At 49.5% G+C, this 27,551-nt stretch overlaps 2 protein-coding genes across 2 annotated transcripts in view; one reads left to right on the top strand and one right to left on the bottom strand.

Annotated features, from left to right (window-relative positions):
* slgA (proline dehydrogenase slgA) overlaps positions 1–27,551 on the bottom strand; it is a 339,042-nt gene that overhangs the window by 241,094 nt on the left and 70,397 nt on the right. The gene's annotated exons all lie outside the window — the stretch shown is intronic.
* On the top strand, positions 25,025–26,365 carry LOC129385863 (carbohydrate sulfotransferase 11-like). The gene has a single exon (XM_055073034.2). The coding sequence runs from the start codon at positions 25,061–25,063 to the stop codon at positions 26,021–26,023; it is 963 nt and encodes a 320-aa protein (XP_054929009.1). The 5' UTR covers positions 25,025–25,060; the 3' UTR covers positions 26,024–26,365.

Genomic DNA, 27,551 nt, shown 5'->3' with positions numbered 1-27,551 from the left:
GTGTTCGGACTGGTAACATTTTGATGCGGGGTAAGTTGAGAAATTGTGTGCATAATTAACAAGGCTACATTAATTAACTTTTCAGTAATTTATCTTACATGGCTAAAGAAAATGAGCAGCTTGCAGCCCGTCCTCGAGATTATGCAGCCAAGCAAAGAAATTATGATTAAACATGCTTCTGTAAGAGGCATGCGAACAAAAATTGTCTAAGTAAACGCTCTCGGAAGGCCTAACTGATGCAGGAAAAGAACATATGTAAAGTCACAGAACAGCACTTCAAGATGGGAGACAAAGGAGGAACCACACACAAACTGCGCTAACAACTTCAAGCGCTGTTCTTTCTGTGATAATGAAGCAACTAGCCCGTCAGTCATTACTTGCAAACCTGTAAAGCCAACCTGACCGCACCTAGCCTTTTGTGATGCTGTCATCAATAGTATGGCCCCATGAGCATGTTCTTTGTTGCTGGCCAGTCCGCTTTTGATTTTTATTCACGCTGTTATTTCGAAGGGAAGCAGTTTAAATTGTTATTGTCAATATAGCAGCGAACGCCTGCCGCCGAAAGCTTGCTTGGTCGCAGAAGCGATGCATGACGCAATGATCGTGCAGATATAGTGCGTCGCTGCCATCAAGACAATGCGCTGTCACCAAGGAAAGGAATATAACAAAAGTGAACAGCTTGGTAGCTGCTCACGGAGCCGTGCCGATGGTGACGGTGCCATCGCAACGAAATCTGGGGCGGCGGTATTGACGACTGAAGCATTTATTCTCTTTATTTTTATTTTTTTTTATATAGCGAAGCCGTTAAGAGGAAGTTCTAATTCGGGCCCAACTCTGGCGCGGCCTATTCAAATAGATGTAAAACGCCGAAACGCTTTTCTGAGATAACCCCTGGACCGATTTTTCTGAAATTCGCTGGATTCTAGAGAGAAAGGTAAATTCTAGTGACTTTTGGAAGCGGACTTTCCATTTAGGGCCTGAATGTTGTTAGAAGAATTTTAGAGATTCGAAAGTGCGAAAAAGTTAGAAGCGCGAAGTTTACAAATTAATAGCTCCGCATCAAGGATAGATGTCACGGTTCTGTAAACAACATCTATTAGATCGTTCAAAGCAGACAAATTCGATATGTCGATTTATATCTTAAGTGAATTCGTTATGTTGTGTACAGGGTTCTGCAAAAGCTGTATTTCCATATTACTAATTTTCTTTTGAGATTCATGTGTAATATATTGCATGTGTAATATATCGTAATAAATTTGTGATTTTTGCCAATTTTCAATAAACAAATGATGACCTAAATCAAAAATTCGAAACCAACAGTGATTAGATTTCACGTTTTTCTTTAAAGTGCAACAAACCTTGTCAAATATTGTGCAGTGGTTGCCGAGAAAAACGAATTCTCCTTTTACATATATTTAGATAAAATCACCCGAGCTAAAGCTTCCTCTTAAAGGCGATTTTCTCCACTATCGTGTCCGCACGTAGAACAAAATCCCGAAGATAGTACAATGCCGGACTGACCCACGGCAACGGTGAAGCAGGCGTTAAGCACTCCCCATAAGTAGGCCGATCCCGAAGATAGTGCAAAACCAACCCGACCCGCGGCGGAGGTGAAGCAGGCGTTAAGCACTCCCCATACGTGGGCCGATGACAAAGATAGTGCAGCACCAGCACTCCCCAAAAGTGGGCCAATCCCGAAGATAGTTAAATGGCGGGCCGACCCGCGGCGGAGGGGCAGTCCGCCATTAAGGGGCACGCCCAGCCCCTGCGCGTACTTATATCTGCATTTACATGGGTTCGTGGTAGTGATAGCGACCAAAGCTCTCCTTTTTCTGCGCGCTCTAGCGATTGTGAAACTAAGGATGTGGTTAGCATGCCCAGCCATGAATGCAAATTGTAGCAGTTACGAGTGGTGGAATCCTGCTGGGGCTGATTGTGAAGAAAGCTTCTTTTCTATGTCCGCTCTCGTGATGGTGAAGCTAAAAATGAGGAGGAGGCCCGACGGACACAACGTTGATCGTCACCATAACATAATGGATGGACGACCTGCGGAAAGGGAAAGGCACATCGCGTTTTTAGCACTTCACTTGTCCTACAGTAAAGCGTTACAATGGCTAGTATGCCCGCATGGGTATGGTCGACCGAACTGCTTCTCAGTGCTAACACTGGACTGATAATAAGAAAATGCTCCGTTCGCAGACACCTCGCTACACTGAAATTAGCAAAACAATATGAGTTTATAAAGTCATCATCATCATCATCATCATCAGCCTAGTTACGCCCACTGCAGGGCAAAGGCCTCTCCCATACTTCTCCAACTGCCCCGGTCATGTGCTAATTGTGGCCATGTTGTCCCTGCAAACGTCTTAATGTCATCTGCCCACCTAACTTTCTGCCGCCCCCTGCTACGCTTCCCTTCTCTTGGAATCCAGTCCGTAGCTCTTAGTGACCATCGGTTATCTTCCCTCCTCATTACATGTCCGGCCCATGCCCATTTCTTTTTCTTGATTTCAACTAAGATGTCGTTTACCCGCGTTTGTTGCCTCACCCAATCTGCTCTTTTCTTATCCCTTAACGTTACACCCATCATTCTTCTTTCCATAGCTCGTTGCGTCGTTCTCAATTTCAGCAGAACCCTTTTCGTAAGCCTCCAGGTTTCTGCCCCATATGTGAGTACTGGTAACACACAGCTGTTGTACACTTTCCTTTTGAGGGATAGTGGCAACCTACTGTTCATGATTTGAGAATGCCTGCCAAACGCACCCCAACCCATTCTTATTCTTCTGGTTATTTCAGTCTCATGATCCGGATCCGTGGTCACTACCTGCCCTAAGTAGATGTATTCCCTTACCACTTCCAGTGTTTCGCTACCTATCGTAAACTGCTGTTCTCTTCCGAGACTGTTAAACAGTACTTTAGTTTTCTGCAGATTAATTTTCAGACCCACCCTTCTGCTTTGTCTCTCCAGGTCAGTGAGCATGCATTGCAATTGGTCTCCTGAGTTACTAAGCAAGGCAATATCATCAGCGAATCGCAAGTTGCTAAGGTATTCTCCATCAACTTTTATCCCCAATTCTTCCCACTCCAGGCCTCTGAATACCTCCTGTAAACATGCTGTGAATAGCATTGGAGATATCGTATCTCCCTGTCTGACGCCTTTCTTTATAGGGATTTTGTTGCTTTCTTTGTGGAGGACTACGGTGGCTGTGGAGCCGCTATAGATATCTTCCAGTATTTTTACATATGGCTCATCTACACCCTGATTCCGTAATGCCTCCATGACTGCTGAGGTTTCGACTGAATCAAACGCTTTCTCGTAATCAATGAAAGCTATATATAAGGGTTGGTTATATTCTGCACATTTCTCTATCACTTGATTGATAGTGTGAATATGGTCTATTGTTGAGTAGCCTTTACGGAATCCTGCCTGGTCCTTTGGTTGACAGAAGTCTAAGGTGTTCCTGATTCTATTTGCGATTACCTTAGTAAATACTTTGTAGGCAACGGACAGTAAGCTGATCGGTCTATAATTTTTCAAGTCTTTGGCGTCCCCTTTCTTATGGATTAGGATTATGTTAGCGTTCTTCCAAGATTCCGGTACGCTCGAGGTTATGAGGCATTGCGTATACAGGGTGGCCAGTTTCTCTAGAACAATCTGACCACCATCCTTCAACAAATCTGCTGTTACCTGATCCTCCCCAGCTGCCTTCCCCCTTTGCATAGCTCCTAAGGCTTTCTTTACTTCTTCTGGCGTTACCTGTGGGATTTCGAATTCCTCTAGGCTATTCTCTCTTCCACTATCGTCGTGGGTGCCACTGGTACTGTATAAATCTCTATAGAACTCCTCAGCCACTTGAACTATCTCGTCCATATTAGTAACGATATTGCCGGCTTTGTCTCTTAACGCACACATCTGATTCTTGCCTATTCCTAGTTTCTTCTTCACTGTTTTTAGGCTTCCTCCTTTCCTGAGAGCCTGTTCAATTCTATCCATATTATAGTTCCTGATGTCCGCTGTCTTACGCTTGTTGATTAACTTAGAAAGTTCTGCCAGTTCTCTTCTAGCTGTAGGATTAGAGGCTTTCATACATTGGCGTTTCTTGATCAGATCTTTCGTCTCTTGCGATAGCTTACTGGTTTCCTGTCTAACGGCGTTACCACCGACTTCTATTGCGCACTCCTTGATGATGCCCATGAGATTGTCGTTCATTGCTTCAACACTAAGGTCCTCTTCCTGAGTTAAAGCCGAATACCTGTTCTGTAGTTTGATCCGGAATTCCTCTAGTTTCCCTCTTACCGCTAACTCATTGATTGGCTTCTTGTGTACCAGTTTCTTTCGTTCCCTCCTCAAGTCTAGGCTAATTCGAGTTCTTACCATCCTGTGGTCACTGCAGCGTACCTTGCCGAGCACGTCTACATCTTGAATGATGCCAGGGTTCGCGCAGAGTATGAAGTCTATTTCATTTCTAGTCTCACCATTCGGGCTCCTCCACGTGCACTTTCGGCTAACCCGCTTGCGGAAAAAGGTATTCATTATACGCATATTATTCTGTTCTGCAAACTCTACTAATAATTCTCCTCTGCTATTCCTAGAGCCTATGCCATATTCCCCCACTGACTTGTCTCCAGCCTGCTTCTTGCCTACCCTGGCATTGAAGTCGCCCATCAGTATAGTGTATTTTGTTTTGACTTTACCCATCGCCGATTCTACGTCTTCATAAAAGCTTTCGACTTCCTGGTCATCATGACTAGATGTAGGAGCGTAGACCTGTACAACCTTCATTTTGCACCTCTTATTAAGTTTCACAACAAGACATGCCACCCTCTCGTTAATGCTATAGAATTCCTGTATGTTACCAGCTATTTCCTTATTAAGCGTGTGCCAATTACCTGGTGTCCTTCTTTTGTGTGTGGAAGGCATAAAGGTCCTGCCAATGAAACGGCAGTATCGACGTTTTTGCTGCAGTTGCACACAAACAAAATTCGTTGAAGCGATCGCACTGCAATCTGCCAACCGAGAAGACCAACCCGCAAATTTAAAAATAAAATCGTTGGTTTCCGATCTGCCAAAGTACTTTGCGCCTAGCTACCAAACGTAATATTTTTCTTTCTGCGCTCTTATGAAGAGGAAAACTCCACATTACTTCAATATCAGCAGCAGTACACAAAATAGACTGGCTTTGAAGCTTTGACCACGCACCGAACTTTTGTACATTTAGCCAATGTAGTATTGGGGCAACACGTTTGAGCAAAATGTTTTCGGTCAAAGCGCTGTGACAGGCGGGAAGAAATCGTTGTCATGCCCGGTCGAAACAATACTATCTGAAATCTTATTTACTTATATATTTTTTTTTTGAAAAATCACTATAACCCTTTATAGATTTGCTTCGTATGAGTTATACGCTAGCTTGCCTCGTCAATCTCAAATATGTATTCTCGTTGCGGGAGAAGGCCTTCGTGAAAAACCATGCAACATAACAGTAAAACAACCAGCAAGGTTCCTATCCAGATGATTGGCGAAATTGTGCACTGAGAGTGTGTCGACTAGCGTGCGATTGAGAGTTGAATTATGATCGTTGTAAGCTTGTGTTGCGTCTAGCACGAGCAAGCAGTGTTAGCGATGACACAGATGTGAAAATGGTCAGCTCGGTCTGCGATAAGTTCTTGTGGATCTCCACATCGAACATTGCAGTCGTCACGATGAAAGCACTCCTGTGACATTATTAGCCCAGTGAGCTGGAAGGCTCGAGTGGTAGCTCACCTTGAGGGGTATTGGCTAACAATTATTAATATACGTACTTTGCGATGATGAAAAGGATGCAGAAACACCACTGGTGTCGTCTAAATATTCGTAAACAGGCCCCCAAATTTCATGTTGGCACACCCTCAAATTTAAGTTAGCCACCCCCAAATTTAAAGTTGGCCACGCCCGGTTTTCATTTTGCGAAGCCTTAAACTTCAAGTTGGCCCAATCCCACATTTCAATTGGACCACTCCTAATTTAGGAGTTGGTGCAGCCACTAATTTCAATAAATCGCCCCCAAACTTCGAGTCGACGCACCCCACAATTTAGGTTGGCCCACCCCCATATCGCCCCCAAATTCAGATTGGCCGACCCCGTGATTGCCCCCACATTTAGGTAGGACCAACTCCATATCACCCCCAAATACAGATTGGCCCGCCTCCAAGAACAACCAAATTTAGATTGGCCCACTCCAATACCACTTGCAAATCTAGGTTGCCCCACCCCTATATTAGCCACAAACTAACGCTGGCCCACCCCTCGATCACCTCAAATTTAGGATGGCCCACCGCAAATCACCTCCCAATTAAGGTTACTCCACCCATATATCACCCTGCAATGCATGCTCACTGACCTGGAGAGGCAAAGCAGAAGGGTGGTGTAAGGTCGTTGTGAATGTTCGGCTTGGTGAAGCTCATATGTGCATTATTTTTGTTGCTTAAGTGCGTGCTTCCCCGACTTCTCCGAGGCCCACTCTGTTTTTGTGTATGTGTTTCATGGCAATGTTGTTCTGTTGGCTCGCACCCTGGCCGCTTCCAGAGAGCACCTGCTTTGGGAAGGCGGTGGCCAGACGCTGTTCGGCGAAAAAGGGAGCGGCAGGGGTTCTCCCGCACTGGTTCTGGCGAGGGCCATAAATCGCGCAGCGAGCCGCTGTAGCGGCATCTGGAGAAGGGAGTAATTGGGGAGTGTTTTGTGTCGGGCCGAGGCGCCGCGGGGGGCTCGAGCGGCGGCCACCGCCGGTGCGAGTTACGCAGCCCGAGGACATGGTCCCGCGGCTGGCTGGGGGGTGATAATGGGCGCGGCTGAGCGGGCAGTGTGAGCTGAGGCCTGAGAGACGAAGGACCGTTCTCATCAGGTGCCTGATCGGAGCGACGGACTGCTCCGAGGCCTTGCTCAGCCGCATTCGTAAATGTGAAGCCGCTTTCCTTGTTTGCTTGTAACTCCTTGTACTCCATATACTCCTCGTAACCGTTACTATCTGCCTGTAAATAAATCAGTTCGAATGATTGACATCAAGCATCGTTAGTGCCGAGATACCGAAGCAGAGAGCAGGGAATCGGCTCAGGAAGAGCCGAGAGCGAACAACAACCACAAAGAAGGAAGAACCCGGCGGAAGAGGACGATAAGAACAACTTTACTGGTGGGTCTAAAAATTAATCTGCAGGAAACTAAAGTAATGTTTAACAGTCTCGGAAGAGAACAGCAGTTTACGATAGGTAGCGAGGCACTGGAACTGGTAACGGAATACATCTACTTAGGACAGGTAGTGACTGCGGATCCGGATCATGAGACGGAAATAATCAGAACAATAAGAATGGGTTGGGGTGCGTTTGGCAGGCATTCTCAGATCATGAACGGGAGGTTGCCATTATCCCTCAAGAGAAAAGTGTATAACAGCTGTGTCTTACCAGTACTCACGTACGGGGCAGAAACCTGGAGGCTTACGAAAAGGGTTCTACTTAAATTGAGGACGACGCAACGAGCTATGGAAAGAAGAATGATAGGTGTAACATTAAGGGATAAGAAAATAGCAGATTGGGTGAGGGAACAAACGCGAGTTAATGACATCTTAGTTGAAATCAAGAAAAAGAAATGGGCACGGGCAGGACATGTAATGAGGAGGGAAGATAACCGATGGTCATTAAGGGTTACGGACTGGATTCCAAGGGAAGCGAAGCGTAGCAGGGGGGCGGCAGAAGGTTAGGTGGGCGGATGTGATTAAAAAGTTTGCAGGGACAACATGGCCACAATTAGTACATGACCGGGGTGTTGTAGCGGCGGGTGCCGCCCAAGCACACGAACTGGCGAAGTCTCTTCCGGCTCACAGCCGGGCACTGGTGGCATAGGCGGCTGCTTCGCAGCAGCCACAGCTGAAGTTCCGGTTGGCGCTTCTGAAACGGGTCTCTCCAAGGTAGGCGGTGAGCTGCTTTTCCTAGCGGTGTCATTTGTGTCACTCCTTTGCCCCCACCCACAGATAGATGCAGAAGCTTGTGGCATCCTTGACAACTTTGAAGCGTTCCACGTTTTTCCATCATTAAGTTGGAAAGACGATTGCCCCTGCTTTCTTATCACTTTTCTTGGGCGGCTAAAAGCCAGGTCACCTTTAAAAGCAGTTGTTTGTCTGCGTACTCGTACAAGGTCACCAACATTCACTTTGGTTTCCCTTGCGGCCCTGCGAGCGTCTGTGTATAGTTTACTGGATTGCTGCTTTTGTTTCACCCGTTCGCGTAGGCGGTGGAGCTCTGAAGTAGGGTCGGTTGCAAATATTGCTGACGGATACCCAACAACATCGAGCCGAGTCCTTGGCAGACGTCCATGCAGGAGAAGTGCTGGAGCAACTGCAGTTGTGGCATGCGGTGTACAATGGTAAATGCCCAACTATTCTGTTACCGTTTGGCGTAAGGGACGCTGCTCGAGTGTGGCCACTTGAACAAAGCTTTTAAAAACTCTGTTGAACCATTCTACCTGTCCGTTTGCTTGCGGGTAGTATACGGACGAATGCCGCAAGTGGATGCCGCGATCCTGCAGAAAAGCTTGGAACTCTCGAGATGCAAACTGTGGCCCGTTATCGCAAACAATATCCTCTGGGTAACCTTCACGTGCGAACACTGACACCAAGAAGCCTGTTGCTGTGCGTGTTGTGGCTTGGTTGCAAAAGTATACTTCGGGCCACTTAGAAAAGTAGTCGACCAGCGCGATCGGATATCGACAATCGTGTGGTGCTCTCTCAAATGGGCCAACAATGTCCATGCCAAGCTTTAGCCACGGTTCCTTTGGTAAGGGGACCGGGTTCAATGGTGCAGCCATAACCTTCGTGCTCTTGTCCGCTGCCTGGCATATACTACACGTTTGAATAGCTAGCTCGACTTGCCTGTCCATGGCTGGCCACCAAAATTTTCCTCGCAGACGTGCTTTCGTTCGTACAATTCCAGGGTGAGCCTCATGAGCAGCGGTAATTATCCGCGCTGTAAGTGATGCGGGAACCACAAGGCGTTCGCCACGCAAAATCAAATTGTCCACTACTGACAGTTCATCGCGAAGTTTGAGGAAAGGTTGAAGCTCACCCGGCAGAGATTTTTGCGCAGGCCAGGACGATTCAATGTAGGCCTTGGTTCGTTGCAGCGTGCTGTCTTCCGATTGGGCCTGTTCAAGCTCTTCCCTGGTAATGCAAGAAGATATAAGGGCAACTGATACAGTTTCATCTGGAAAAGTCTCTTCTTCCTGAGGAGGTGACGTAGGGAGACGAGAGAGCGCATCTGCTGCTCGATTTTGCGAACCCTTCCGGTACTTTACTGTATAGTTGTACTGCAGTAGGCGCTCTGCCCACCGTGCTATCCGCAAAGGACGCCTTCCTGGCCCTTGAGTAGACAGCAATGCGACCAAGGCTTGATGGTCAGTAAGCAATGTGAAATGGCGTCCCCACAAGTAAACATGCCACTTCTCGCACGCCCAAACACACGCAAGTGCTTCGCGTTCTCCTACTGAATATCTCCTCTCTGCAGATGAAAGCGCTCGAGAAGCAAAGGCGACCGTGTGTAGTTTCTCTCCCTCCACCTGTTGGAGAACCGCTCCAAGCCCACAGTCTGAAGCGTCAGTGGAAACAACAACTGGAAGAGATGCATCGAACATCCGCAGGACTATGTTGGACGCAAGTGCCTCTTTGATCTTTCGAAAACTGGAGTCTACCTCGCCAGACCAAACAAATGGTTGCCCCTTTCGAAGCAGAACGCGCATCGGTTCAACCATATCGGCAAAGTTGGGAACGAACCTAGAGTAGTATTCGACCAGTCCCAGGAACGATCGAAGGCTGGCTGTATTGGTGGGTGCCGGTGTATCCTTGATGGAAGCAACCTTTTCCTCCAGCGGAACAATACCACTTGCTGTGATCCTGTGACCCAAAAATGAAAGTTCCTGCGTATCGAAGATACATTTGATGTTCAGTTTGAGTCCTGCCTCTTTAATGCGTTGAAGTACTGCTGCAAGGTTATCTATGTGCTCCTGCCGGCCCCGCCCGAAGACTATAATGTCATCTATATAGAAGAGCACGCCCTTACATCCTTGCAGGACTTTGGACATCATACTCTGAAATGCAGAAGGCGCAGAAGCCAGTCCGAAGCACACTTGTTTAAAACGAAAGAGGCCTTCGTGAGTTATAAATGCGGTCAAATTGCGACTCGCAGGGTGAAGCATGACCTGGTGGTAAGCTGATGCGAGGTCTAGCGTAGAAAAATTTGCAGCCCCCACTAAACTATGCAATAGCTCTTCTGTATGAGGACGGGGAAAGCTGTCTATTACGACAGCTTTGTTTGCTTGTCGAAGGTCTACACAGAGGCGAATACCTCCCTCTTTCTTCTTAACGACCACAATGGGTGACACCCATTCAGATGCCTCCACCCTCTCTATCACGTCCAGATTTTCCAACTGATGGAGCTCTTCCGAGAACAATGGTCGTAGCGAGAGCGGAAGGCGCCGAAGTTTGGATTGCACTGGCTGCACCGTGGATCGCGTTTTGACATGATGCACAAAACCTTTCGCGAGGCCAAGGCCTGGATCGAAAAGAGATCCAAACTTGCCAACTAATTCCTTTGGGAGGTTAATATCCTGCACGGCTTTCGTCGGGTCAGGGCGCTGTTCCCTTCGAGAATTAGAAGTTAGCGTCGTTTCAAGGCATTGCAGAGATGACCCATCAATCTGTAGACCGAGGGCCTTGATGGCATCGATACCCAAGAGTGAGGTGCCTTGTTCTACGACGTAGAGAAGAAGGCTTGTTGTGCTAGCTTTGTACGTAACGTCAGCGAAGAAACAGCCACGAACCGGAATTGGCTGTTTTGAATAGTCCAGTAACCGAACAGTCGGGGCCAAAAGTACTTGGCCTTCCAAATACTGCTTAAAAAGATCGTGTGCAACAATGGAAACTGACGACTTAGAATCTACAAGGAAAGTTATGTCCGCACGGCCAATCGAAACTGTGACGTGAACAGCGGAGCGAGCGGCCGTCGTCACAGCCAGAACGCTCAAAACTTCCTCGCTCGGAGAGTCTTGGCTGTCTACCTCACGCACCGGAGCGGAGCCTCGTTTCTGGCAAACAGAGCGGAAGTGACCCATGACACCGCAATGGTGACAACGCTTGCTTTTGGCTGGACAGCGAACTGATGCTGCATTGTGCTGGGATGAAACGCAGGGGTAACAATGACACTGGCGGTTGTGCGACCGCTTCGAGCTCTCGTCGGATTCTGGCGTACGCGTAGGCATATTTCCACGAGTATTTATGCGTCCAACATCTACAGAAGGAAATTCTTGCAGATCATTGTACGCCTGCTCAAACTGCCTTGCCAGTAGTACTGCTCTAGCGAATGAGAGAGACGATCCTTCAAGCAGAAGACGCTCGCGCAAGCTCCGAGACGAAATACCAGCAACGAACTGGTCACGCAGCGAATCTTCTTCGACGGGAAAAGAGCATGTAGCAGAAAGCTCCCGCAATGCAGTGATGTACTCATTCACTGATTCACCAGCTTGCTGAACTCGCCTACTGAAACGATGCCATTTGGCAACAACATTGCTTGTTGCCGAAAAATGAGCGTGCAGAGCGGCGACTGCGATATCGTACGACGATACTTCAGGCCTTGTGTCGCCTGTGCCCTTGCTATCTTCCGACGTTTTCTCAGTAGCAGTTTGCTCACCGAGCTTGACGTTGTCCAACGATGGAAGTGGTAATGTATAAAATATGCGCTGACCTTCTACGCCGAGGTTGTGAAGAAGTAGTGCTTTGCGACGATCCAGCGTGCAGTCAGAGGCCCATGAAGCAAGCAGGTAGTTCTCGAAGATGCGGAACCATTGCGGCCACGCAACAGCAGGTCGACCAGGCACAGGCAGGAACGGGGGGGGGGGGGGGGGGGGGGGGGCGGCGCGAGTCCAGAAATGCTCATGGCGCCGGAAAGCAAGCGGCGAAAGTCACGCCCCCCGAAATGATCCCATCCTCGTCGCCAACGTTGTAGCGGCGGGTGCCGCCCAAGTACACGAACTGCTAGCAACCAAACAATCCCCCGTTTATTGCCACATACAGTCATGTATATACACATAGCGACACTGGTGCCTCTGGCGGCAGGTGATCCCCAAACCGTAACCGAAACCACATATACAACACGGGGTAGTTGGGAAAATATGGGAGAGGCTTTTGCCCTGCAGTGGGGGTAACCAGGCTGATGATGATGATGATATCACCCCCCAATTCAGCTTGGCCCAGCTGCACATCACCCCCATGGTTAGGCTAGCCCATCCCCATGTCACCCCCAAATTTAGGTTGGCCCACCCCTGTATCATCCCCAAATCCAGGTCGGCCTACATGATTAAACGGAGATTGTACGAGCTGTTCTTCGACTGTCCGTTTGTCCTTTCCATGTCTTCCGCACCCCCATATCAGCTCCAAACTTAGCCTGGCTCACACCTCTATCACCTCAAATTTAGGATAGCCCACCGAAAATCACTGCCCAATTTAGGTTAGCCCACCCCCATATCACCCTCGATTCAGCTTGGCCCAGCCCCATATCACCCCCATGGTTAGGGTGGCCTCCCCCCATATCACCCCCAAATTTAGGTTCTCACACCCCCATATCATCCCCAAATCCAGGCTGGCCCACCTCCCATATTCCCCCAACCTTAGGCTTACCCACCCCTATACCACCTCAAATTTCAGTTGGGCCACCCCCATATGAGCCTCAAATTCAGCTTGGCTCAGTACCATATCACCCCAAATTTTTCAGCTTGGCCCATCCCATCCCCAAAATTCAGCTTGGCCCATCCCTATATCACGCTCAAATTTATGCTGATGCCACTTCCAATTTCAAGTTGGCCCCCCAACCCTTTTTATGAAGACCTATGCATGTATATGGGAAATGCGTCAAGTTTTTTGGCGTTACAGACACGATTTTGCTACCAAATTGCTCGGGTACTCGACAAAAAATGCTGCGCATTAAAAGCAAATACACCGAACGAGGGTCGCCATATGTTGATCCTAAATACTGACGGATAGCCAAGCTAGCTTCTTTGTAGAGCGACCGGGGCAGACACAGCACGGGACATTTATTCAAATGGTTTTTTTTACGGCCACACCTACGGATTCATACCACTTGGCTGTAGGGAACACATTAACAGTAGCTATTAATCCACACGCTCACATCTTCTCCTAGTTGGTGCATTTCTTATTTGGATGAATCTTTAGAAATAATTAACGTTCGGGCAGCGACTCAGCCTAGCAGACCATTTGTTCCACACGAATGTCGCATAGGAATGGCACTGGCCACCGGGTGGCATTGTGGCTTAGGTGGACCTGATTCGCTCGGAGTGTGCCATTAAGGACAGCTGAAAGGCGAAGAAAACGGACCTTCCAGAAGAACGCAATAAGAATAGCCATTTTGTTCTCCCAGGTTCCAGGCTACAAAGCACGAACGTTTTTTTTTTTTTTTTTGCATAACACAAAGCCGAGTGCAAGTTTCTAGTTATGATGTCCAGTGAATAAAATCTTTCTAAAATGGATGACCTAACAAATGAACACGACAATGCTACGTTTTAGGAAGGAAATATAGAAAACATAATATTTCAAGAGCACCACTGGAAAACCAGAACTGAAAGCAAATCTTGAGTTTTGTGTTTCTGCCATTGGTGGGAGACTATAAAACTAAGTCCTATGCGGCTTTAAAAAAAACTGCGCCGCTGAAAAACCAGGACCGAAAGCAAATCTTGAGTTTTGTGTTTCTGCCATCTAGTGAAAGACTACAAAAGTAGGCCTATGCGGCTTAAAAAAAAGTGCGAAGCGGAAATCGAACCGCGGCCACCGTGCGCGATTCTAACACTCGGCCACGGCTTCCGAGGCTCCGCCAATCGGTACGCTTATGTTTTTATAGATACCACGTGAATTTTCACGACAGTGTTACAAAAATCACTTTTGGGAACAGTGTTACGCGATGTGTGGAGAGTCGAGATAGGTATCAATCGAAAGCCGAGTCTCCGGACCACATACGCTGCACTGGGTATTACGATAGACGCCGTAGTTTTATCACAAGCATCGTTCTTGCCTCGAAAATCTAGTACAAATTTTCGTCGTTTCCATAAGCTTCCATTGCGAAATCTTTAACCGCTGTGGGAACAAAATTCTTACGTGCCATAGCGTGATCACTGCATTTGGCTCGTGTGGATTGTCTTCCAGAACACGTCTGTCAGCTGCCTTTTTCAATAATCGACCTGCAGCTTTTGTTATTCCCGAAAAAAACGCTTGTTCCGTTGAAAACGCGCTAGCTTCGTACCGGGCCAGCTTGGGCTTTTTTTCTCAGGGGGGGGGGGGGGGGGGGGGGGGCAACCCAACGTAACTTTTCTATACAAACGAGGGGGGGGGGGGTACCTTACTAGTACAAATTTGAATAACGCCCACCATTCGCCATAAAAACGCGTAAGCCCACAAAACAGAAATGAAATAAGGTGTTTTTTTACAGGTACGCCTGTGCGATACACCTCTCCATTACTTAACAAAGAACCACGTCAAATGGACTCGCGCAGGAAAGAAGCGCAGGAAGAACACTGCCAAGAACAAGTAAAGAAGCGCAAGGGTAAAATAAAGATTACTTCAGTGGAATAGAACTTCAAAGAACAGCAGTTGGCAACCAAGGCACACGGACCGCGCGGAGTTAGGCTACTGCGCCAGCCAATCACAGAAGCAAACAACATCGTCATCATGCGGCCTTTTCAAAATGGCGTCGTACTTGATACCTCCGGAGCGTCTGCTGCTCCTGAGTCTTTCTATCGGCGGAAGCAATGAGGTGTACAACAGACATGGACAAAATGTATGGAATCTGAGCATTTCACTCTTCAAAAGCCTGCGGTGCAGTTCATTTCACTGCTGAACCCGTTTTACTCATGAAACTTCACTGCCAACTGAAGTGAAACTTCACAAAATAGTTGTAGCGAAGCAAGCATGTTATTTCAGTTCAATAAAGAATTAGGCATTCGCCATTCCACTATAACGGGCGAGGGAAAATGTATAAAATTACGCGCTAATAATTTTATTTTTGTAGCTACCACCTTATTATGTAACAGAAAAAAGTTTGAAGTGCAAATTATTTGCAGCCTCGCTGAGGAACAGTGGCTGGCGGTTATGAGGGCGTGGACGAGGCTTGATTGTAGACTTAAGTTGTATCCGACTATAGCAGCGTTTTTTAAATTATCTCTGGAAGAATTATACAGAAATATATATTTGCGGAACAATCACAGTTCTTTTGGATCCCTCGTATACTGCGCTAACAAGTGCCACAACCGACTCGTATTGTTATTTGGGAAGTTACGTAACGATGCGTGGCCGCCAGTCCCCTACAACTGCGTATGGCGCACGAAGCTTTGGTTCTAGACGTCTTGCACACACTGCGGAAGGCTAGAAAAACACCGACACAAGCACAGCAGAGATAACTGTAGAAGCGTCATTCAGAACACACGGAATTGTCCTCCACTTTCGGCGGCGTTTTCTCTACTTCCTATTTAAATAAAAAGATGTTGATCCATAAATATTTTCGTAAACGACGGTTAAATTTGTTAATTTTCGTTTTTCCTTTCTGTTTGGCTGTGGCCTCGATCTGCTCTTTTCCTTAGTAGATCGCTTAATTTCTAAATTCCTTGCGACTCTTGTTTCCAGCTGCTAATCTTGCACGAAAAGTTGTGTACAATTAGGGAAAAACCAGACAAGGTAACGGATTACAGTCATGTTGCTTATGGATTTAACGATTATTGCGGGGTTTGATGATGGACACTGTATCGCATTATTTTATTTTCCGCCTTATCTAACTCATATCACGGGTATGTGGTTCTGAGGATCTGTCAGCGTTGCGGCGAGCCGTCGCTAGAGGAAATAATGAAACAAAAAGAAAAGTTAAGCGCAATTGGCATTTTCTCTGGCCGCAACTCGTTCCACATGCATACAGACGAACTGACCACGAACTGAATCCCTTTCCTGGTCCCTGGATCAGTCTAAACGAAGAAGGTTGAACTAACGAAGCAACAACGATGCGCATGACCATTGTATAGACGGTGACAACTGAGTGCATCTTGAGTTAATCGCGCGGGCACCGAGTCGATGAGAAAACTGGGCTTCGCACCCCAGGAGACGCCATAACTACCGCCATCCTAAAGTGAAAAAAGCAGCGAAATGCTAACCACCGATTAGCTATCAGGTCTCAACATTGATTTGGCGGCGCTGTGTGAGAAGTGGTGGCGTGGGCGGGGATATGCGTCTTAATTTCGGGGGGGGGGGGGGGGAGTGCTTCAATGGGGGCCCCCCCGGAATTGGGTACGAGCGTGGGAGGAGTGTTAGGCTAAAGCTACATGAAGAACGGAGGAAGAGGAGAACGAAGTGCGCTTGTCCTTGCAGCGGCTCGGTGTCGGCGCGGCCCCGTTACATCAATTGATCTTTAAATAAAAGCACCACATCGCAAGAATATATTTTTTTTAATGTTTTCAAAGGCCACTAATGCCAACTCTATTTAGTCTTTAACAAATAAGAGATTACTCTTTACCAACCATTATACACTTCTAACTTGGTTCCGCCTCTCAAACATTAATGTCAATGGATAAAAAAGGCCTGCATCAAATGCGATCAATCGCTGAAACTAAGCGAACAAAAAAAGAACACGCCGTCCGGCTGCCGAAGCCAGAGCGGACCGTGCGCTCCTCGTTTCGGGCCACGTGCGGGCTCGTCGAGGCGCGGGGGGTTCTGCGCCACCTGCAAAACGATTCGCGTAGCTTCGACTCCGACAGCGCGTGGGTAAGCAACGTGACGCCCTTCCGGGGGTCGTCGCGGGCAGAGATGCAACATTCGGATCGGGCACAGCAGATTGAGTGCAAGGTGTGCAGAGAGACGCCGTCCCTCGGCAACGCAGGTCGCCACTGGCGCACAGAGGAGAATCGACGCGAGTGCCCGGATGAAAAGGGGAGCGTGCGCAATGACAGAACGAGCGAAAACTACGTCTAATGAAGTCTCGTCATTTAAATTTCACTCGTTCTGACCCAAGTCATCGTTAAATAGAGAAACACGTGCATGCAGGCAAGAATTGCCTACGTGTTCCTTGCTCCGATCTTTACTCGCCCACATATTTATTTATTTATTTATTTAAAATACCTTACAGGCCCGGGCATTGTGTAAGGGGGGTCACAAAATCAAAAGCATAAAAAAAGACTAAGCAGCCTTCTGTTGACGTCTGGTGCAAGATACGTCCCAATGCAGGGCTAAACATTACTAGAAAGAGGAAAACATGAAAAAGGAAAAAAAAAAAAGTCAAGTGATAAAATGCCACAAAGGCACATTTCAAGGAAAAAACACGAGTAAAATTAACGTGTGGCACTAATACTAGAAAGTACAATACAGGAAAAATGAACAGACCAAGCAATACAATGCTTCGAGGGATATTTCGGGGAGAAGACTCAAAACAGCAATAATATATACAGGGCATACAAGTGAACACGTGACGCAGCATAAAATACCAATTGATAAGAGCGAGGTAACAATGCATCAATAGAAATAAAAACATTGCAACAAGTTCCAAGCACATTGCGAAGTACAAGAAACAAGATAAAGTGATTTGTCAGTGCCATCATGAAAAATGCTCATGTAGGAGACGACGAATCTGACTCGAAAGCAGGAAGATTGTACCGCAAGCGAACGGCCGTCGGGAGTGCGGAAAAGTTAAAAGCACGTGTCGCGGCGTACATGCGCGCGAAACTTAAGCGGTTATTTAGTCGGCGAGATGTGTGCGATCTAGATATGCAGTGTGGATTCTGTGGCATTATAAGCATATTTGTGAAACAAGGATAACAGAGCGATATTACGGCGAAGAACCAAAGGCTGGAAGGCATGATCGAGTTTGATTTGCGTTACGCTGGAGTGGCGGCTATAATTACGCGAGATGAAACGGGGAGCTCGGTTCTGGACTGTTTCAAGCATGTCGATTAAGTGGGTAGCATGTCGGGACCAAATGGATTATGCATACTCGAGCTGTGGACAAACGAATGTCTGACAGGGCAATTTGCGGATGCTGGAAGGTGAATTACCTAGATTACGACGTAGGTAACCTAATGTCCTTGAAGCTTTTTCGCAGATGGCTGCAATGTGGTCTGCCCAGGAGAGGTTTTCGTTTAGGTGAACACCCAATTATTTATATGATAGTGTACGTAACAATTCTTTATGATTGACGGTGTATGAAAAAATGTGAGTGTCACGCTTACGACTAAAAAAATTACCTGGCATTTTGATGCATTTACAGCCATTAACCAGGTCTTACACCAATTATGAATTAGGGTAAGATCATTTTGAAGGGCCAGGTGGTCGTCAGTACCGTTAATTGATCTGTAAACAATGCAGTCGTCAGCGAAAATACGTAAGCGAGAAGAAACATTAAGTGGCAAATCATTTATCTAAATTAGGAAGAGTAAAGGGCCCAGAACGCTGCCATGAGACGCACCATAAGTAATGTAAGGAGACGAAGCAATATTGTTAACTACTATTTGACGTAGTAGTTCTGCTGTTGGCATTCCGCCGACGGTCCAAAGGGGCCCACGCAGACAAGCCTCGAGTGGGACGGCGATGTTGTGGCGCCGTGCTGGTTAGAGACGCCGCAGAGGGGAACGCGTTGCGCGTACGGTCCGTCCGGCCGGCAACCACGTGTGTTTTGAGAAGAGCCCGCGAGGTGTCGAGTGACAACCTGCAGTGCGCGCCGTAGATAGAGGCGCGGCGCGGAGATCGCGTTCGGAGAACGTCGTCTCGAGAACACCGCGTCCGGACGCCGCCAACGGTCATTATCTTTTCCACGCGGAAAAACCTTGAGGCGGGACTGCGGTACGCGGCGTTGTGACACCAGCGCCCCCTGCTGGCTAGAAATGCCGCTGAGGTTCGAGATGGCCTCAATAAATCGTGCGTGCCTGGCGTGTTTGCTAAGGCCGTCACTGACCCCGTGGAAATAGGAGAGTGAAACGAAGTTGTGGGAAAAAGGAAAACAGGGTTGTTTTCCAATACATTTACCTCTCAGAGTAAGGCCATCCCTTAGGGTTGCGGCTTAAGCAAACTTTCAAATCCCACTGGCAACTGCTTCTGCGGGATGGGCTACCGCCCTTTGTCTCACCTATCACAATCGAGACGAGGTGCTTGTTCCTCAGTCTAGACCGTAATCACTAAACCTGATAGATCAGTAAGACTCCGTACGACGCAACGCTAGTCTGGGCCGTAACCACTTAGTGGTAGAACAGTGAGACTCGGTTGGTAGTGACAGTTGACCTAGGCCTTTCTGCGAGGCTATAAAGTTTGTTTCTTACAGTTTTACGTCTTTTTCTTTCTTTAGCCGTTTGGCATGCGGACGTCTTGTGTGACGCAAAAGTGCTACTTCTTGGGCGAGTACTGTATACCCAGCACACACGATATGTGTCTACGGACACGCGAAATAATCTCGACGAAACTTGAGTTGCCAATGTGTGCATGCCTCACTCTGACATATTCTTTAGCACACTCCCTGCACAGCGTCACGTATTTAGCGGACCTTTCAAGTTTTTAAGCACTGACGCTTCCAAAAGATTAAAACGCTGCTGCACGTCGACGCTATGTTTTCATCCCACATTTTCCCTCTTGCGTACGTGTGCTGGTTGCACGCTTAAGCGTTCAGGTGAGCAAACACTGCCCAGCAAACAATCGACGCGACTTTGAGGAAAATTCTACGAGGCAACCACGTAACGGTGCCAGGAATACACGTTGCCGAGTGCGTAACCATCCCGGCAATGACAGCAAGCAGTCTGGCAACATCGCGCGGAGGCTGACGGGAACGGCCCACGAAGCGCGTGGCTCTCGCAAAGCACGCCGTTCTCGGGACGATCCGCTGAGCCATCAGGTTTGTCGCAGCGGTGGATTGGCTTACAACAGACTTGCCGATGCCTGCCATCGCCGGTAATAACGCGTCGTCAGAAAATAAGTAACGCACTCATTGCACTGACTTGGAAATTGGTTACATTCGTAGGAGACGAATAGGAGGCTTCCTTTTCCCGCGTGGGCAAAAGGAAGCCTCCTATTCGAATTCGAAAATTACGAATTTGAACGAGTGAGATTGCGGCGCCTAGCACTCGTTGCAGTGCGCTCTTGCTATGTCACGAAAACCGACTTCCGTTACAGGTTGTGACCGTATGTACGTATACTACAAGACGCCTCTTTATTTTCAAAGAAAAAAGCAAAAATAAGACATTGTCCGACACGCCTGGCAATGTACATAAATTAAACAAATGCAACTAGCCTTCCTATGAAGAAGCGAAACCTTTATTAATCACCGCATATGAAACTAAATCAAGCATGCTTGGAACACCACAAACACAAAATGAGGTAAACGCCAATCCGAAGTGCAAGCCGGGAGCTTTTTCAGCAGCAGAGGAGTACGGCGACAAGATAGCACTGGCGTTCTAGACGGAAGTGATTAGTTTACTGAACTGAATGATGGGCTTTTACGTACCAAAACTACGATTTTATTATGATACACGCTATAGTGGGGGACTCGGGAAGAGTTTTAACCACCTGGGGTTTCTTAATGTGCCCCAATGCAGGGAAAGGGCGTTTTTGCATTTCGCCCCATCGAAATGCGGCCGGGACTCGATCCCGCGACCTCCTGCTACCATGGCGGGTGCGATCAGTTTACTATGTGCTTCACACTTTCTAGGAAAACTAAGCGGCCGCTCGAAGCGGGCTAAAGGCTAAACCCCATTAACGCGATTTTGTGCGCGACAGCGACGACTTCGAGCGACGGATCGGGCCGTCGCGTGAACAGATCGCTCGGTCTTGTCGCGCGATCGCTGGGTTCTGCAAATCTAGAATTCGTCGCTCGTAGCCCGGAAGTGCTATGAGCGACAAGCCAATAGCGCGAAGCCGGAACTGGATGTACTTAACTCAAGTCTTCCGATTCTCGCACGGAACGAGCTAACGATTGAATTTTTATACGTGCAAGTATAAGAACCTACTGCAAGACTTTCAGAAATAGATTATGCTGCTTTTTACAGCAAAACACATCAACTGAAGTTAATAAAGCACACGTCACGCTAGTTTCGCCGCATATATTGCTGCCCTCATACCGGCAACACTGGGGAGACGTCGCTCAAAGTCGTCGCTCGCACGGGGTACGACTTGTAGGAGACGAGCGAACGCGACAGCCATCTCCATCGCGTCGCTGTCGCGTGCAAGATCGCTTGCATGGGGTTTATACTTAAATGTCGGCTGGAAGGCCGTCCTTGAAAGGACGCGCCGATTGTGCGAAGAGCTGGTGCCAAAAGCTGTACATTCAAGTGCGGCGAACCGGGCCCGGAGACCTTGAGGCGTCCATCAGAATGCCCACCTGCAACAGGGCACAGGCTGTTGCATCTGGGGGCGATCCCACCGCTGCCACCAGTTGTAGGAGTTGAGGAGGACTTCGAGATGAAAAACTTGCGAGGTTTATTTACATTATTTACAGTGGGAGTCAATTAACAGTCGTAGAGTCATTACGGGCCGGCAGAAACTCGGACGCTGCGGCCCGTCGCAAGAAGTTCGAGAGAGATGAACCAAGGGATGCTCTAGGAATGCTCTGCAGCTCCCGGGTTGCGTCTTTTAAGCTCTTCGGTGTCGCGAAGACACGTCACGTTCGGCCGATAGGAGAGCCCGCTCAGGGCCATTTTCGGCCAATCGGCGAGCCCGCTCGGGTGTCGTCATTTTAGGCCAATGGTAGGCGCCCGTGCGATGGAGTCACACCCGGCGAAGAGAGTCGCTCCTTGGTCCCCCTGCGGTCTTGCCTTGCTGACTTGCAATGCGCCGTCACCATAGCCCCCTATGGTGACGACGCCGCCAGGTTGTCACGGCGCATTACAGCCGTCTTGCTTCTGGACCCACGTTACCTGGAACAGTGCCTGGCTCTCTCTTCGCTTTCGGAAAGAGCCAAGCAGTGAATAGCTCCACCGGCTGCACACGAAGTGGGGTCCGCCAACTTGTTTGCACGTGCCGCGCCTAGGGAATGTGACATCCGTGCTTCTTCGCTCCTCAATTAGCTGTGGTGCGATTCGATGATGTCTGGGGAACTCGAAGTAGGCTAAGGAAACGGTCCCGTATCTAACAAGGCTTGGTGTTTGTTTTCGCGTGGTCTTTTTAGTGTGACGTGGCTACGTGGTTCTGCGAGACGTCGGTGTGGCCGGACTTTCTGCTGGCGTTGAGGCGGACGCAGCGCGATGTGTGCGCGCCCAAGTCTCGGAGATCCATTTCTGAAAGTTCCATTCACAAATGTTGCAGCATTGTTCTAAGCTGCGGTTTAGGAGCAATGAAACATACGCGACGATCGTAACAGCCTGCGTACCGTTCTGCTACGATAGTCCTCAGCTGTGCTGTTATAATGTGACAAGCGTTCAAACTGTTAGCTGTAGATTAAATTGCGTGACTACTTGGTTCGGTGGACGAGGTTTCCACCCATGAATAAAATAGCTTTGGTTAGTAACAGCAGCATACTTCACAGCGTGTATCGAGCTTGTTCAGCAAAGGGACCGTTTACGAACTGCGCGAGCGTCCTAAGATGTGGTAGGTGGTGGATTACAGATACCTGTTCTATATAACGCATGTCCAAGCATGCGGCATCAACGTTTATAGATCTATAAAAGTTGTGCGGCATGGACCATGCATGGTCTTATTGCGGCGTTGGCCCGTTTTCTCTATTTCTTTTCGATAAAAGGGATGACATCCTATTTCTTTTTTCGGTTTTGTTCGTCCCGTTCTCTACGACGCAATTAAGGAAATTTTGTCCTCACAAATAGCCGTCTTTTTATGCGATCCTTATCGGACATTACGGCTTCACAGGGCAAAAAAAAAAAAAAAAGAGAGGCAATGCCGAAGCACATATACATAATGCTGGTTCACCAACCGCAGTGATCGCTGTGTTGAGCAGCTCCATCGACCTCATACAGGAGGCTAGCGTAGACTTGAAATGTCTCAATAAAATCTTTCTAGTCTACTAGACTTGAAATGCATGAGAACGATGCCGGTGTATCTCAAATATTTGATAGCGCCTGGCGCTCAGCTGTTGCCTTAGGTTGGCCGTAGATGAGCTTGCGCTCATGTTTTATTTCCTACGCCAAGCGATCAGATTGTCAGCAGATTTTGCGTTTCCTCGCAATACACAGACGCCGGTTCTCTTTGTTGGATTCAAACCGATACACCCAAAATAGTTCACAACACATACACACACCACGGCTGATGATACGCGTCACAAGTTTGCGCTTCCGTGAGGTATTTACACATATTGTAGTTACCGATGCACCCAAGGGCTACACAGTGGTTGCCTGACGACCTTGTATGAACTGACACTGCGTAAATTTCACAAAACGCGAGCTAAAACATCTTCGAATCGTTCAGCAGCACGCGACAGCAATATTATAGAGTTTCAGGTTAGGGGACGCAAGCCGCTTGCGTCCTAAAGGAGGTTCTTAAAGGGCCCCTCACCAGGTCTGGCTATTCTGAGCTGACAAGCGCTGAGCATACATTGTGCGATAGCAATCGCGTCTGCAAAGTATTACATCGCTACGCGCCGCGGAAAGACCTGAAATTCCAATCCGAACGCCCTTTCCCTCTTCACTCGCGGCCGCCGCGCTCCGTGCCGGACGATGACGTCAGCGTGCCCCTGCGCCTACGTAATCGTGTCCGCAGTGTTACGTCGCTCGTGGTGACACGTGACTTCAATAATTATTCAAGACAACATCTGTTATCTATGCTAATATCTGTTATCTATCTATCTATAATAAAACACACAAACTGAAGGTCTGCGTGTTTTTGTTTTGTTTTACTTCGCACCGACGCAAGAGAGATGTACTTCCGCTTCGTCAGCTTGCTCCCACAGTCGTGCGGTCACGTGCGCAGGTACCGAAACTATGCCATTTTCAACCGTGTTCAAGCGCGTGATCCCGCTCTGCGATCCGCTTGTTCTGCCTCAGTATTCATGTAGCACTGAACTGTACCGCTAGTCATGTTTCCTTTCGCACAGCGCGCAAAATCGTGCGCTGCGCGAACGAGACAACAGCTCGGGCGCGACGCCGTCGGCGGAAGTGTTGCGTCGAATAAAAAGCGAGCAATATGAAGGCGGGGCCTGTGACGTATGCGTCACGCGATCCTCGAGTTCCGGTATGAGAGAACGCAGGGAAGGAATTTCGCTTGCGCTGGCTAGACGGGGTGAGTGGAGAGAGCATCTTGCTTGGCGGTGGAGCCTGCCTGCTGAAATCATGGGGTCGCGGCACTGAAATATTTCTATCTCGGCTATTAAAGAATCGATTTGAAAAATTTTGGCGGCAGAACGCTCCCTAAAGGACACGTTATGACTTCCAGCGTATAAGCAAAATTTGCTACGGGGCCCTTTAAAGGAGGGTTGTGAAGAGTGAGGCGCAGTCTCTCAGTCAAGCCGGATCGCACAAGCGGGAGAGGCCGAAAGGCTCGCCGCGCGCTCTTTTTTCCTCGCCCGATGAAGGACAGGAGGACATGAACGACATCAGTCCACTCGCCGCTCGTCATCAGGTCGCAGAGACGGTTACGGCAACAGCTGTCACTATTAAGTGGCGAAACCTAGTCCTACATGTGCCGGTGTCTGCCGTTCCTTTGCTTTCGTTTTTTTCGACTGAAGCGCATCAGCATTCGAATGTTAACGTGGGCAGAGACCGAGAGATGTGCTCTTGACATCGCTCTAGCACCGGGAATCGCCCGGTGCAGTTCACCGGGGGCAAAAATTACTGCGAGGTTGCCGGGGCTTCGGCATCATTAATCGTGTCTTTCCGCGCTGTCTGGCAGAAGGTAAAACGAACGGACGGTTCGGCGAAACAGGAGGTTGGCCCGCGTCGACCACGCCTCTCCGAGCAGCCGCCGGGCGGGCGCGCAAGGGAGCGGACAGATCCTCCTCGCCCACAACCCTCGCTGGGGGAGAGTGCCGCCGTTTTCTCGGAGAAGGCCCCGCCATCGTCGGGCGAGGTCAGACCATTGAACCCATGCGGGGCCGCCGGAGGCTCGCGCCTCTGCTCGGCGCGCTCGTGGCGGGACTGCTGCTCGCCGCGCTCCTGCTGCTGCTGCGCGGCACGGCGGCGGTCGGCCCGGGGCACCGCGACGGCGACGACGCGGCCGAGCAGCGGCGCCGGCAGCGGCGGCTTCGCGCCGCCTGCCGCTCCCAGGGAGACCCGGCCGCCCTGGAGGACCTGCCGGAGGGCCGCCTCGACCACCTGCTGGTGGACGACGAGCACGCGCTGCTCTACTGCGCCGTGCCCAAGGTGGCCTCGACCAACTGGCGCCGCGTGCTGCTGGCGCTGCGCTCGAGCCGGCCGGACCCCGCGCGCATACCGGCCAACCGGAGCCACGAGCCGAGCGCCTTCCGCAGCCTGGCGCACATGCGGCGCCAGGAGCAGCGCCGCCGACTCGCCACCCACCTCAAGTTCCTGTTCGCGCGACACCCGCTCGAGCGGCTGCTGTCCGCCTACCGGAACAAGTTCGAGCGCGCGTGGAGCGACTACTTCCCGCTCCGCTACGGCCGCCACATCGTGCGCCAGCAGCGCGGCGTCAACGCCTCGCGCCAGGCCCTGGAGACGGGTCGCGGCGTCACCTTCGACGAGTTCCTGCGCTACGTGGCCTCGCTGGAGCCGGGCGACCACGCGGCCGCCTTCAACGAGCACTGGCGGCCGCTCGGCGACCTCTGCTTCCCGTGCCAGCTGCGCTACGACGTGCTCGGCTCGTACGACACACTGGAGCGCGACTCGCGGGTCGTGCTGCGCCGCGCGGGCCTCGAGGGCCGCGTGGCGCTGCCCAGCCGCCGGCGCACGTACTCGTCCGAGCCGACGGCGGCGCTCATGCAGCGCTACTACGCCAACGTGAGCGCGTCGCTCATGGCCCGGCTGCGCCGCGTCTACCGCGCCGACATGGCGCTGTTCCGCTACGAGAGGAGCTACCCGCACTTCGGGTGAAGTTTCGACCGAAAGCGAATGACCTCGAGTGAGTGCTACACGCAATGCTGTGCCGCGTAGAAAGTATGCGCCACAGTCGCAGTGCTTTGTCCGAGATGGCCACGAACACTTGGCCTTGACCGGGAACGCACACGGTGCTTTTCGTGCGACATAAGCGCGAGTGTCGAAATTCGCAATGGCCGGTCGTCGATTTGTGGACATGTCCCATGCGATAACGGCCATGCAGTGAACGGAAAACGACCACGAGGTTTGTTTCGCGTACGACGCTGTGGCCATCCATTTTAACGATCGATCCTTTGCGGGAAGACACGTGACTAAATAAAGCACTCGGCGGACGCATTTCTTGTCGGCGTTGTCGTGTTCCGTCTTGCTCCTTGAACGGAAAACGCTTATTTCGGAAGGGCTGCAGCGTCGACAGAGTAGCGTCAACACATCGCTACACGAATCCCACCTACCTCACGACAGGCTGCGCCAAAAATGATCCATCAGGAATTCGAGCACGGCGACCGTGTGGGCGACATTTGGTGCTGCAAAGTAGCTGACCGGAAATCACGCCGTGTGGCGCCCGAAGTATCCTGCACGATTCGGTGCGCATTCATTTCCAGCTGCGGCGGCTTCCCTCTTTCGTCCTTGAACCGAGTTGTGCCGTCGCGGTGCCTCCCTCGAGCAGACACGCGCGATTCACGTAAGTGCGTGTTTCCCAGTGCATAAAAATTTTATATCGCGACACTTTGCAGAATGCCTCTCGCGAACTCTACAGATGGTTTGCCAGCTACCACGTGTAATTCTTATTATTATTTGGCATTCTAAACAACTATTCTTGTTGGTAATGTTTCAAGTTGTACACTATGTAGAAATTGGAAGCTAAGTGAGAATAATCACCGTCACGCTACTAAGGCGCAATAGCAAAATCAGCTTCGAAAACGTTCACATAATTCGGCATCGTCGTAGGTACAGCAAAAAGAAAACTTTAGGCAAATCTACGGACTATCCGTAATATTAGCGCTGGCGGGGCGCACAGACACTATAGCATCGCATTTTCATTCGTAATGTTAGCGTGGAACTCGGGTTCAATAACCTCGCATTAAAGCAGAGGGGTCAACTGCTAGGACTGTAAGGTATTTCACGAAAGTCGCCGCCTTTGCGCAAGCTTCTACCGAGGACGCGCGTTGCGCTGAAAGCCGTACTGTTCCACCAGTTTATTTTTCTCAAAAACATTTCCGACATTGTGTACGCAGTCTCCGAAGTCGCGGCTAAAGGCGAAACGAGGCCCGACAAAAGCCGCACGGCGCCGAAAATAACACTGAAGTGGGCCGACAGCAGAAACAATTGACTCCACCACTGAATTAGGCGCACAACTGACGCCAGTGGAGCGACGAGCGCTTCTCGGTCGGAAGGATTGAAGCGAACACACATTCCGTGAAGGTGGATGACCAGTGAAGCTGTTTAACGCACGACACGCAGGTGACCCAGAATATTGAACAATATGTGCTCAGCGTGGCGATACAGGTACGCACACACATTCGCC

Source organism: Dermacentor andersoni, chromosome 3 (genome assembly GCF_023375885.2).
Source record: "Dermacentor andersoni chromosome 3, qqDerAnde1_hic_scaffold, whole genome shotgun sequence".
Lineage (NCBI taxonomy): Eukaryota > Metazoa > Arthropoda > Arachnida > Ixodida > Ixodidae > Dermacentor > Dermacentor andersoni.
The sequence above is the reverse complement of the archived record's forward strand: the minus strand, read 5'-3'. Positions and strand labels throughout refer to the sequence as shown.